The sequence below is a fragment of the Cherax quadricarinatus genome, chromosome 66 (assembly GCF_038502225.1).
Source record: "Cherax quadricarinatus isolate ZL_2023a chromosome 66, ASM3850222v1, whole genome shotgun sequence".
Lineage (NCBI taxonomy): Eukaryota > Metazoa > Arthropoda > Malacostraca > Decapoda > Parastacidae > Cherax > Cherax quadricarinatus.
Genome location: NC_091357.1, coordinates 12407233 through 12420646, shown reverse-complemented (window position 1 = coordinate 12420646; position 13414 = coordinate 12407233). Strand labels below are relative to the sequence as shown.

Genomic DNA, 13414 nt, shown 5'->3' with positions numbered 1-13414 from the left:
AATCCAGGCTGATTTTCATTCACGGGAATTTGGACTTCGTTTTTTTTTTTTTTCTTATTCGCCGGTATTCTCCCGGCCCGGGTCTTTTCCAAGTAGTGGTGACCCGGCCTTGGCTCCCTATCTGAGGAGTATCCCGAGACCTAGGTCTCCCATGGGAGGAGGTACAACTACCCCCTCATCTTTGGGACCAACTGTCCCCAGGCCTAGCCACATCCCCCGCCCTCACGGGGCTCGTAGGGAGAAGCTAGGCCTCTGGTCTGCCATCTACCCCGCCTCAAAGGGGCTCGTGGGGATGGCAGTCTTATGAGCTGCAGGTGGTAGCAACCTCAGTTGGACTTTCGTTTTCTTTAGTTTGGGGTAAGTAGAATTATATTCACTTTTGTTTTGGCTAAGTTGAATTATATTCGCTTTTGTTTTGGCTAAGTTGAATTGTATTCTCTTTTATTTTGGGTAAATCGGAATAATTTTGTGTTCAGCAAGTGATGGTACTTGTAACCAAGCCTTCAGCGTGTCAGCGTGCCTCGTTGTTTTCTCGTGTTTTCACGGTCGCTCTTACGTGCTAGAACTTTAATTTGTGCCATCAATTCTATACGATACATCCCTCTAGCGCCTGGAACCAATCTTGGGCGGAAAACATATACTGAGTCAAAAAAGGAGAATTAGTGTGCACTACCTAGCAGAGTTTATTGCCAGAGGGGAATCATAGGCCTAGTGTGCCGTGTGCAAAATAATAATAATAGAACTTTTCTTTGTCAGAGGAAAGAAAGTCTCCCTGATAACATTGTGTATACACAGTGTATAGTGTATACTACAGTGGCTCCCTAGTATATAGATGATAAAGGCTAAAGTGTCATTTGAAAACAGGTGAATTTGTAAATGATAAGCCTATAGAGGCAGGTGCCAGAAGTCGCCAGAAACTTACCACAGAGGTCAGCTGTTTTAATAATCTTCCTGGCTTGCTAGTGTACTCGCATATAATCTAGTGATACCAGTGAATAGCAGAATACAGTGTTGTGGTAGCAACTAACCAGTATTATAATGGTATTTATTATTATTAAATATTCGCCGGTATTCTCCCGGCCCGGGCCTTTTCCAAGTGGTGGCCCGGCCTTGGCTCCCTCTTTAGGGAGTGTCTGAGACCTAAGTCTCCCATGGGAGGAGGCACAAGTACCTCCTCATCTTCGGGACCAACTGTCCCCAGGCCTAGCCACAAGCTAGGCCTCTCTGGTCTGCCATCCCCACCCCAAGGGGGCTAATGGGAATGACAGTCTTGTGAGCTGTAAGCTCGGGCTCAGGCACCTACCCTACCCTAGAAGAGTTAGGCATGGTGTCGATGTTATAATGGTACTTAGTGGAGTGGAGTGATTTTCATTAGTTTTTTTTTTCTTGAAATACCAGACGTATAATGTGAATTTCATATAACCTGTAGTTACCAACGGTCACAATATACACAACGAGAAGCAATTATTACTACAAAAAAAGCGTCCTTCCTCCAAAATTTCCACCAGTCAACTATAGTGATAATATAGCATTTATTGTGGTGGAGACGGAAAAAAACTAGAAAAGCTAGATAAAGCGATTGATAAACAAGGGTTGAGGCTCGACCGTTCGTCACTGTAGGAGCTGCCAGCAATCACCGGTGCTTCAACACGCAAGTTATACTTTTGTATCAATCAAATCACATATTACTCGGGTAGATAATTTCCAGTAGATCCTTCATGCGTTAGCCCAAATCACCGACCAGTATGTTTTAAATAAGTGACCCACTGATCAGATCAGACTGGCTCCGAACCCTCGACTGGTCCGAACCCTCGACTGGTCCAAACCCTTGACCGGTTTCAAACGGATTCGTTGGACAATAAAGCAGACTGTAAACGGATGGGGTTGTAGGCGCCCTTATCAAACACAAACAATAAATATAAAACAGGAGCGTACTCTGGTAAGCTGTCCTAATATACAAGTACAGTTAGAAATAGAAATACAAATAGCTAGAGCTTCATTTAAGGAGGTTATTAATATAGTATTCAAGAGGTTGCTAGTAGAATTACAGTAAATCAACCATTCAAATCATTATGAAGCTCTGTGTAGTCTGCAATCAATCAAACAAACGGGCTTCCACATGGATAAATTGTCATTTTTGTGGAAATTGGTGTCAGGCCACTTGTGCAGATATCCAAGAACTAGCTACAAGCTGTATTAAAACAGAGAAGTGTTTTTGGGTATGCCCAAATGAGATAAATCTGTGAACTGAAATCACAAGGGTATTAAAAGAGGATAACATCAAAGCTGCTTTCATAGACAACCTGGAAGCTTTCTGCAACAGATGGGAACATAGAAAGTCTGGGCTGAATGGTACTGCCCTTGATACTGGTCATGTAGTCAGAAACTGTAAGGCTGGAGGTGATGTCCTGGTAGTCAGTAAATGTGGGGCTGATAGTGCTGTCCTGGGAGACAGTAATGGTGAAGCTGGAGGTGCTGTCCTGGGAGACAGTAACGGTGAAGCTGGAGATTTTGTCCAGGTAGTCGGGAATTATACACAGGAAGGAATGCATATAAATGACCTCATAGGGGACGGGAGCCGTAGTGGGGAAACAAGTGTAGTCAAAGATAAGATAAAACCAATGTTTCAAACTAGAAATACCGCAGGAAATAGCAAACAAGAGGACTCCACTAGCAATAGTGAGGATATATTACCAAAAACAACTGGTGGGAGCTCCATTGTTGGTGCTAGGGAGGATAGGAATAAGACAGGTAAACATGCACCAAAAGGGAACACAGTCACAGAAACCCAAGGCAAACGGAAACCAAGCCTGTGCACATACTATGCACTTGGTATCTGCTGGCATGGGAAATCTGGAAAAACAGATGGGACGTGCAACTATGACCACCCTAGAAAATGCCATGCCCATATGACAACAGGAAAATGCAAACTCCCTTCCTGTAAGCTTTTTCACCCTGAAATGTGTACCTCGTCAGTACAGGAAAGACTGTGCTATAACTTAAATTACCAGGCACACCATCTAAAGGGGACAAACAGATACAAAACATCCAGGCCATGGGAAAACCTGGGTAGCCACAGCCACTCAAGAGGGAGAGGCTTTTTAGTGCCAGGAAGGAAAAAAAACTGGCAGGAAATGGCAGAAATCGTACACCAAATCCAGTCATTCCTGGAGTGGAACCACAGTCGATGGCCTCCACTCCAAACCAACAGATACAGATACTAATGCCGGAAACCCCCCTCCCCAGTACCAACAATACCACCAGTCCGATGACATTCTTCTTTGCAAATATACAGGGTCTAAAGCCAGCAACAAGCAACAAAATACCTTTCATCCATGGACTGCTTGCAGAGGCAAAGGCAATGTTCGCGGCTTTCACTGAGACCCACATAAAGGATCACTTGGACAACGAAATATGGATCCCAGGTTACAACCTATACAGATGTGACAGAGTGAACAGGCAAAAGGGGGGTATTGGCCTGTACATTGCAGTCACTTGTTTGCACAGAACTGCTTAATGCCTCAAATGATGTAGTGGAAGTTTTAGCAGTAAAGATCGAGAACCAAAACCTAGTCATTGTGGTAGTCTACAAGCCTCCGGATGCAACATCGCAGCAATTCCAGGAACAGCTGTTAAAAATTGACCACTGTCTGGAAAATCTTCCAGCTCCTGCACCCAACATCTTGCTCCTGGGGGATTTCAACTTAAGGCACCTAAAATGGAGGAATATAGCAAATAATATTGTTGCAGTAATAACACCAGGAGGCAGCTCTGATGAAAACTCACACTCACACGAGCTTGTAAATCTCTGCACAAAATTCAATTTAAACCAGCAAATAATAGAGCCTACTAGACTGGAGAATACACTAGACCTCATCTTCACTAACAATGATGATCTGATAAGAAATGTCACCATATCAAAAACAATATACTCAGATCACAACATAATTGAGGTTCAGACATGTATGCGCGGAGCCCCAGACCGACATAATGAGATTAGTCACGAGGGAGCATTCACCAAATTCAACTTCAATAACAAAAACATAAAGTGGGACCAAGTAAGCCAAGTCCTAACCGATATAAGCTGGGAAGATACTAAGCAACACAGACCCCAACTTATGCCTATTACAGATTAACTTGGTGGCACTCGATGTATGCACAAGGCTTATTCCTCTAAGAAAAAGGAGGAGTAGATGTAAAATAGAAAGAGACAGGCGCTCCCTTTACAGGCGACGGAAAAGAATAACAGAGCGGCTAAAAGAGGTCAATATATCTGAAATGCGTAGGGAGACACTGGTCAGAGAAATAGCAAACATCGAACTTAAGCTAAAGGAATCTTATAGGAGTCAGGAATCGCGGGAAGAACTAAAAGCCATAAATGAAATCGAAAGAAACCCAAAGTATTTTTTCTCCTATGCCAAATCAAAGTCGAGAACAACGTCCAGTATTGGGCCCCTACTTAAACAAGATGGGTCCTACACAGATGACAGCAAGGAAATGAGTGAGCTACTCAAGTCCCAATATGACTCAGTTTTTAGCAAGCCGCTAACCAGACTCAGAGTCGAAGATCAAAATGATTTTTTTATGAGAGAGCCACAGAATTTGGTTAACACAAGCCTATCTGATGTTATCCTGACGCCAAATGACTTCGAACAGGCGATAAATGACATGCCCATGCACTCTGCCCCAGGACCAGACTCATGGAACTCCGTGTTCATCAAGAACTTCAAGAAGCCCCTATCACAAGCCTTTACCATCATATGGAGAGGGAGCATGGACACGAGGGTCGTCCCACAGTTACTAAAAACAACAGACATAGCCCCACTCCACAAAGGGGGCAGTAAAGCAACAGCAAAGAACTACAGACCGATAGCACTAACATCCCATATCATAAAAATCTTTGAAAGGGTCCTAAGAAGCAAGATCACCACCCATCTAGAAACCCATCAGTTACACAACCCAGGGCAACATGGGTTTAGAACAGGTCGTTCCTGTCTGTCTCAACTATTGGATCACTACGACAAGGTCCTAGATGCACTAGAAGACAAAAATAATGCACATGTAATATATACAGACTTTGCAAAAGCCTTCGACAAGTGTGACCATGGCGTAATAGCGCACAAAATGCGTGCTAAAGGAATAACAGGAAAAGTCGGTCGATGGATCTATAATTTCCTCACTAACAGAACACAGAGAGTAGTAGTCAACAGAGTAAAGTCCGAGGCAGCTACGGTGAAAAGCTCTGTTCCACAAGGCACAGTACTCGCTCCCATCTTGTTCCTCATCCTCATATCTGACATAGACAAGGATGTCAGCCACAGCACCGTGTCTTCCTTTGCAGATGACACCCGAATCTGCATGACAGTGTCTTCCATTGCAGACACTGCAAGACTCCAGGCGGACATCAACGAAATCTTTCAGTGGGCTGTAGAAAACAATATGAAGTTCAACGATGAGAAATTTCAATTACTCAGATATGATAAACACGAGGAAATTAAATCTTCATCAGAGTACAAAACAAATTCTGGCCACAAAATAGAGTGAAGCACCAACGTCAAAGACCTGGGTGTGATCATGTCGGAGGATCTCACCTTCAAGGACCATAACATTGTATCAATCGCATCTGCTAGAAAAATGACAGGATGGATAATGAGAACCTTCAAAACTAGGGATGCCAAGCCCATGATGACACTCTTCAGGTCACTTGTTCTATCTAGGCTGGAATATTGCTGCACACTAACAGCACCTTTCAAGGCAGGTGAAATTGCTGACCTAGAAAATGTACAGAGAACCTTCACGGCGTGCATAACGGAGATAAAACACCTCAATTACTGGGAGCGCTTGAGGTTCCTGAACCTGTATTCCCTGGAACGCAGGCGGGAGAGATACATGATTATATACACCTGGAAAATCCTAGAGGGACTAGTACCGAACTTGCACACGAAAATCACTCACTACGAAAGCAAAAGATTTGGCAGACGATGCAACATCCCCCCAATGAAAAGCAGGGGTGTCACTAGCACGTTAAGAGACCATGCAATAAGTGTCAGGGGCCCGAGACTGTTCAACTGCCTCCCAGCATACATAAGGGGGATTACCAACAGACCCCTGGCAGTCTTCAAGCTGGCACTGGACAAGCACCTAAACTCGGTTCCTGACCAGCCGGGCTGTGGCTCGTACGTTGGTTTGCGTGCAGCCAGCAGTAACAGCCTGGTTGATCAGGCTCTGATCCACCAGGAGGCCTGGTCACAGACCGGGCCGCGGGGGCGTTGACCCCCGGAACTCTCTCCAGGTAAACTCCAGATGGTGATTGTAGGCAGGACTGAGATGGTGTTAGGTTAGTTTTGGAAGGATTTAGGTCAGTTAGAGAAGGTGGTATATCAGCTTGGAAAGGTGTTAGATCACTTAAGAAAGTCTTGGGTAACTTAAGATGATCCGCGTAAGCCGGAAAGATCTTGGATAAGTCAGTAGTGTCAGTCTGCCAACTCAGACTGATACTACTGAAGTCTCCCAGCTCAGACTGACACTACTAAAGTCTCCCATCTCAGACTGACAATACTAAAAGTCTCCCAGCTCAAAATGACACTACTAAAGTCTCCCAGCTCAGGCTGACACTACTAAAGTCTCCCATCTCAGACTGACACTCCTGAAGTCTCCTATCTCAGACACACTACTGAAGTCTCCCAGCTCAGACTGACACTACTGAAGTTTTCTGTCACGTAGTATATCGCAGCAGCGGGTGTTACCACCATGTAGTTATCAGTATAGTGTAGCAGCACACTGCGGGTATAATAACATATGCTACAAGTGTACTTGACCAACAGGATTGTCTTCCGGCTGGGAGGACTGTACCGCAGGCGCCGCTACTCCCTACAGGTCGTGGCCTTCCAGGGTTCCATCCGCGCTGCTCACTCCAGACTCGCGTTCCTCACCGGAGAAGACGATGGAGGTCAGTATGGCACTCTGTGGCACGTCTGCAAATATTTCCAGGGCTCCTTTTTGGGAGCCCTGGAAAATATTTTTGCTTGGTAACACTGTTTAGGCACTAAAATGATTTTTGCGTGTATTAAAGCTGTTTTGGCAATATATAATATAAATGTTTGTATAAATGCTTGTGTGTGGCACAGATATTCTGTCACTGTTATATAAAGTCTTTTGTGTTGTGGAAATGTTTTGGCACTGTGAATGTTTTCAGCCTGGCAACACAATCGTGCACGATTTTTTCTGTGGTAACATTGTTTTTCATTACATAAATGTGTTTTGCTTGGTTTGGAGTCCAGTCCCTGGACCCATTATGTACCTCTGTAATCTTATGACTACCGCCCACAGGATGGGTATGGGGTGCATAATGAACATATTAAACTAACTTGGTAACACTGGTAATCTGTAACCGTTTCGAGGTAACACTGCTTTGGCTTCATATATATTTTTTTAATTGTGCGGTAACACTGTTTTGGCGCAATGTTTTTTCACCCTTTTGTGTCATGGTATCAAGTTTTGCCAGTATATAAACTGTTTATATGGTAATAATATTTAAATGAATATCCGAGGAGGTGGAAGATGTTGTGGATGAAAACACACATAAACGAGCGTGACCTTCATTATAACAACGTTGCGCTCAAGAGGGAGCCTTGGAGGCTTTATTAAGCTTAATACAGCTTTAACAGGCTTCCCTCGAGTGAAACATTGCTATGATAAAGACGGCTTACGCTGTTTTATTTTCCCAACCACATATTTATACAACCGGCAGATCATACCCGCTGGACAGACCACCAGAGCCACATTATTCTCCCCTCAGAAATGCTCAGCATAACAAGGGGCTTGCTATATAGTATTATATTATTGATGTCAGCTAGGCCTGTATACCTTGTACATGTAGAAATAAAGATATTACTAATAATGAAATGTAAGCGTTAAATCCGCATGGGTCATACCACACAGGATGCTCTCGTCTATTTACTCTAGTAAAAACTTGCATCTGCTGCAGTTGACTATGAGTGTACATGCACTCTACATCTTTCAAAGGTTAATCATAAAAGTGGTTTTTAATATGAGAATCAGTTTCAGTCTATCCATGGATAATTTAGGATTGGCTAATTACAGCAGAAAACGTTCCCATCAACGAATTTGCTTGGACCTCCTCCTCTTTCCTGCAACATTTCAAGCTCCTGATGATGTGTTGATTGCAACACGAAAGGCCTAGAGCTATCATTCACCTGCCACCTTAGTTGTTTTGAGTAGAAACACGTGTTATACACAATGAATGGTAACTTTCTTTTTTTCAAGTACTTCTCTTAGACATCCAGATATTAGTTACGAAATTACCTTAGATTTAATTTATTTTTTCTTGTAGTAAAAATTTATTCAGGTATACACAAATACAGTTACATTGATTATCATACATCATACATAACAGCATATGTGTAGAGAACCTAAGATAACCCAAAAAGTTAGAGTGACTTATTTCCACTTATTTCCTTGTACAATATATCTTTTCTGCATGAATAGTGCCTTTGATTTTATTTAGAATAATAGACATGTGAGTTGTGTGCATGATGTTTTCGACTGTAATGGATAGTGAAAATTGTGTTGAGTTTCATCTGTAGAATAAGATATATTGTGGTTAATTGTAGAGTAGCAGGTGTGGTGCAGAATGAGTTTAGAGTTTGTTATTATAATCAAGGGGAAGCGCTAAACCCGTAGGATTATACAGCAGGATGAGTTAGAGCCTAGGAATTTGAGTGAAGTTACCGAGTAATTTTATTGCAAAGTTTAACCTGTGAACTTTTGAGTCTATGACACCGCTACGTTCATCCCACTGACACAGCTAACAAGATAAACGACTTCTTCTCAACCATAGGATCTAATCTCGCCAATAAAATCCCACATACCAATGCCCATGCCGGGGACTACCTAGATGGGAATTTCCCAAATTCCTTCTATCTTGCACCGAGCCCACGGAAGTCACCGAGATTATAAAGTCACTTAAAAATAACTCAGGGAATCTGTCTCATGTCCCACCAATACTGTACAAGCGAGCGGCCCATGTCCTTTCGCATGCTATTTCATTACTTTTTAACAAGTCACTAGAGACTAGCACCTTCCCGAAACTACTCAAGATGGCAAGGGTTACACCAATACATAAAGGTGGTGACCCTACAGACTTAAACAACTATAGGCCAATATCAAACTTACCATTGCTATCCAAAATCTTTGAGAAACTCGTGCACAGGAGACTATATTCATTTATAACGGCACAAAACATACTCAACCCCTGCCAATTTGGATTCAGGAAAAATAAAAGCACTAATGATGCAATCATAAAAATGCTAGATCTGCTTTACACAGCATTGGAAAATAAGGAATATCCACTAGGAATTTTTATTGACCTAAGAAAAGCTTTTGACACAGTAGACCACGACATCCTACTCCACAAACTTGACCATTACGGTATAAGAGGCCATGCGCTTGCTTATTTCAAATCTTACCTTATTAATAGGTATCAGTATGTCACCATTAAAGACACAGCATCAACAACACGGCCACTTGATACTGGAGTTCCGCAGGGAAGTGTCCTTGGTCCCCTGCTCTTCCTCATATACATCAATTTTCTTCCAAACGTATCTCAACACCTGAAACCCATTCTCTTTGCTGACGACACGACTTATGTCATCTCTCACCCTAATCTTGCCACCCTCAACACCATTGTGAATGAGGAGCTGATCAAAATATCGACTTGGATGACAGCCAATAAACTTACACTTAACACTGACAAAACCTACTATATTATGTTTGGTAGCAGAGCAGGAGATGCACAAATTAACATTAAGATCGACAACACTCTAATTACCAGACATAATGAGGGCAAATTCCTAGGCCTATACCTTGACAACAACCTGAATTTCAACACCCATATCCAACACATAACCAAAAAAGTATCCAAAACGGTTGGGATCCTCTCCGAGATACGATACTACGTGCCGCAAAATGCCCTTCTCACACTATACCACTCGCTTATTTATCCATACCTCACCTATGCTATTTGTGCTTGGGGATCAACTGCAGCAACACACCTAAAGCCAATAATAACCCAACAAACAGCTGCAGTAAGAATAATCACTAAATCCCATCCCTGGCAACACACCCCCCCACTCTTCATAGATCTAAACTTACTCCCTGTTCAGTACATCCACACTTACTACTGTGCAATCTACATCTACATGACCTTAAACTCCAATATCAACCTTGACCTAAAACGCTTTCTTGATAGTTGTGACAGAACCCACAGGCATAACACCAGACACAAACTACGACATTCCCCGTGTCCGACTAAACCTTTACAAAAATTCAATGTATGTCAAAGGCCCTAAAATCTGGAACACCCTACCTGAGAACTCTAGAACTGCAGACACATTCATCACCTTCAAAACTACCATTAGAAAACATCTTAGAACTCTAGAACTGCAGACACATTCATCACCTTCAAAACTACCATTAGAAAACATCTTATCTCCCTGATACACCCCGTCAACTAACTACACGAATACCACCTGGTGGTTCACACTTACACTCACTCACCCATTTGACCATAAACAGAAATATTAATCTCAATCTTAAAATAATGAATCCTGTGATACTCCAATACTGAAACTATGTACTGTGCCAAAACAAAAGCATTCACACTGCTAAACTCACAAACTAGTATTTAGTCACTTAGCCATAATACCAACTTACCTCATAATTTGTAATATTTTAAAATTAAGAATTAAACTAAGTCTGCCCGAAATGCCTAGCCATGCTAGGTGTTCTAGTGGTACACTCTGTAATCATTATTTTACTACATGTAAACCACACAATAACCAAATTCTGTAAACTCAGCATTGTAATCCTTATAGAGAATAAACTTTGAATTGAATTGAATTACCCAACATGTAATAACTCAAAGAGCAAACAGTATAAGAAACCACGGCAAATCAAACCACAGTACGGGTGGGGATGAACTCTCAGCAAGTGATTCATAAAACTCCAGGCCAGCGAGTAAACCACTGGGCCAGCTGGCTACAATAAGATTCATCCAACTGGGTATACTTATACACCATGGGGAGGATAGCATGGGCCACCACTGTGGCCACAAACGCAAGTTTTTACAAATGAATCTCCCTCCAGCGTGGCCGTGACTAACTAGCCAGCTGGCCCAGTGGCTTACACGCTGATGATGCCAAACGACTCACTTGCAGAGACCTCAATCCCCACCCTTACCCTGGTCTGTTTACAGTCGTGTCATTACAGTTTTGTGAGTCATGACAAATCATTTCTGAAGCTAGCACGCCATTGTTCACACCATTCAACTGAGCAGGCTAATAAGATTCACCCAGCCATGTATACCTCTGTATACTAGAGCCAATAACATAGGCTTCATAGTAACGACGAACTCAGTTTTAATTGAGGAATCTAACACCTTGGCGGCAGCGATCAAATTTAGTTCCGGTCCCTTCAAAGAAAATCGCACCCATGACAAACCAGTCCAAAAACTGCTAGTTTAAGAATTTCCTTACCATGGGTTTGAACACTATACGCTCAGTGAGTAGTTGACAACCATGTTATTACAGTTTTATCGACTCGTTAAAAATATGTAATAACTTGATCCTTATACTGGCCCATAATGCCTAGGCATAATAGAGGCTGTCTTTGTATTGCAACCCACTATTGTAAATACAAAATCTCAATGTACTGTTTGCAAAGACATAAAATAAATAAAAAAATAAATAAATATTATTTCAATTTTGTTCTGTTTCCTCGTGCTGAAAGTATTTACTCACGGTGTTAAATATATTTACTCAGTTATCTGATCGCTGAACAAGTTACAGAGGTAATGAACTCCGGGTAGCCTAGTCCCTGGACCTATTATGTACCTCTGTAATCTTTTGACTACCGCCCACAGGATGGGTGCGGGTGCACTCTGAAGGAGGGGTGTTAATGTTGCAGTTTAAAAACTGTAGTGTAAAGCACCCTTCTGGCAAGACAGTGATGGAGTGAATGATGGTGAAAGTTTTTCTTTTTCGGGCCACCCTGCCTTGGTGGGAATCGGCCAGTGTGATAATAAAATAATAATAAAAATAAACTCAGTTATCCGTATAGCTGCTGTCAAAATTTGAATATGTACTGTTGTAAGTTCGTTAGTTCAAGTTGTTGCAGAATGTCTTGTGCATTAAGATGTTTGTGTATAACGCATCATAGTACAATACTCAAACCTACAGACAAGACAAAATTAACAAACAGTATGTATACCTGGAGAGGGTTACGGGTGTCAACGTCCCCACGGCCCGGTCTGTGACAGGTAAGACAGATTTTTTAAGGTTTCTTACTTGTATGCAGTAGCAATTATGGTTTTCAAGCTAACATGTAGGAATAAATGAACACTGTCAACCATAACTGCAGAGTAAAAAATTTCAGATAAACATGCAGAACATAATTAACATTCTCAGGCGCACATGCATAACAAAGTTAAGACTATCAGAACTGTATAATACACCAGCGGAATATTACCATTTTGGGGTATTGCATTCAGGTTTCAATGACCGTAGTGTCACATCTGATTTTCTTTGCACTGTTTCAGAGGACAAGCTGTACAACCTGACGGGAATCATCCTAGTGCTGGGGATTTCGACGATCATCATGGTGGTGGTGATGGTGTGTGTGGGTTACGAGAAGCTCATACACCAGAAGAAGGAGGAATGCTGCAGCTTCATCTGCTGCAGAAAGCGTAAGAAGAGACCACCGAAGTCGTCCATATCACCAGAGCCACTCGTAGTCCGTGACGGTAGAGGAGCTGGGGAGAGCCCCTCTACATCCTCACAGAGATACTGAGGGTCGCTGCGAGTACAGCTCCTCAGTCACTCTCAGACGGGTTGTATTATGGGTTTCTCTTCAAAACGTATTGAGAATAAGTGCCTATTATTAGATTCGAATAATTTTGTACAACTCTGTGGATGAACGAAGAATGCTTGGTGCCTCTCTCTAGCTTTTACCACTATTGTATTAAATTCTTTTATATTATATGGCATACACACATATATATATATATATATATATATATATATATATATATATATATATATATATATATATATATATATATATATATATATATATATATATATATATATATATACATTATTTATATATATATATATATTATATTATATTCATGTGGAAAGACTAAGCCCGTAGGGGTAAGGCAGTTTGATTCAGAGAAGGAAAGGATAGCTCCAGCGTCTTGGATCAAGGGCTCTTCACCAACATCACACATTATATATAGCTCTTAAAATATGTCAGATCTTCACACTTGTTTTGCACTATTTCCTTTCCTGGATTTTATTTTCAACTCTCGTACATCTTCACAGAGGCACTGAGT

General features: G+C 41.9%; 1 protein-coding gene across 1 annotated transcript in view; it reads left to right on the top strand.

Moving 5' to 3' along the window:
- LOC128704197 (uncharacterized) overlaps window positions 1–13001 on the top strand; it is a 133451-nt gene extending 120450 nt beyond the window's left edge. Inside the window, exons 3-4 of the mRNA XM_053799254.2 lie at window positions 6825–6949; window positions 12617–13001. Coding sequence (XP_053655229.2) covers window positions 6825–6949; window positions 12617–12867 — 376 coding nt within the window. The 3' untranslated portion in view covers window positions 12868–13001. The remainder of the gene's footprint in view (window positions 1–6824; window positions 6950–12616) is intronic.
- The last annotated feature ends 413 nt before the right edge of the window (window positions 13002–13414 follow it).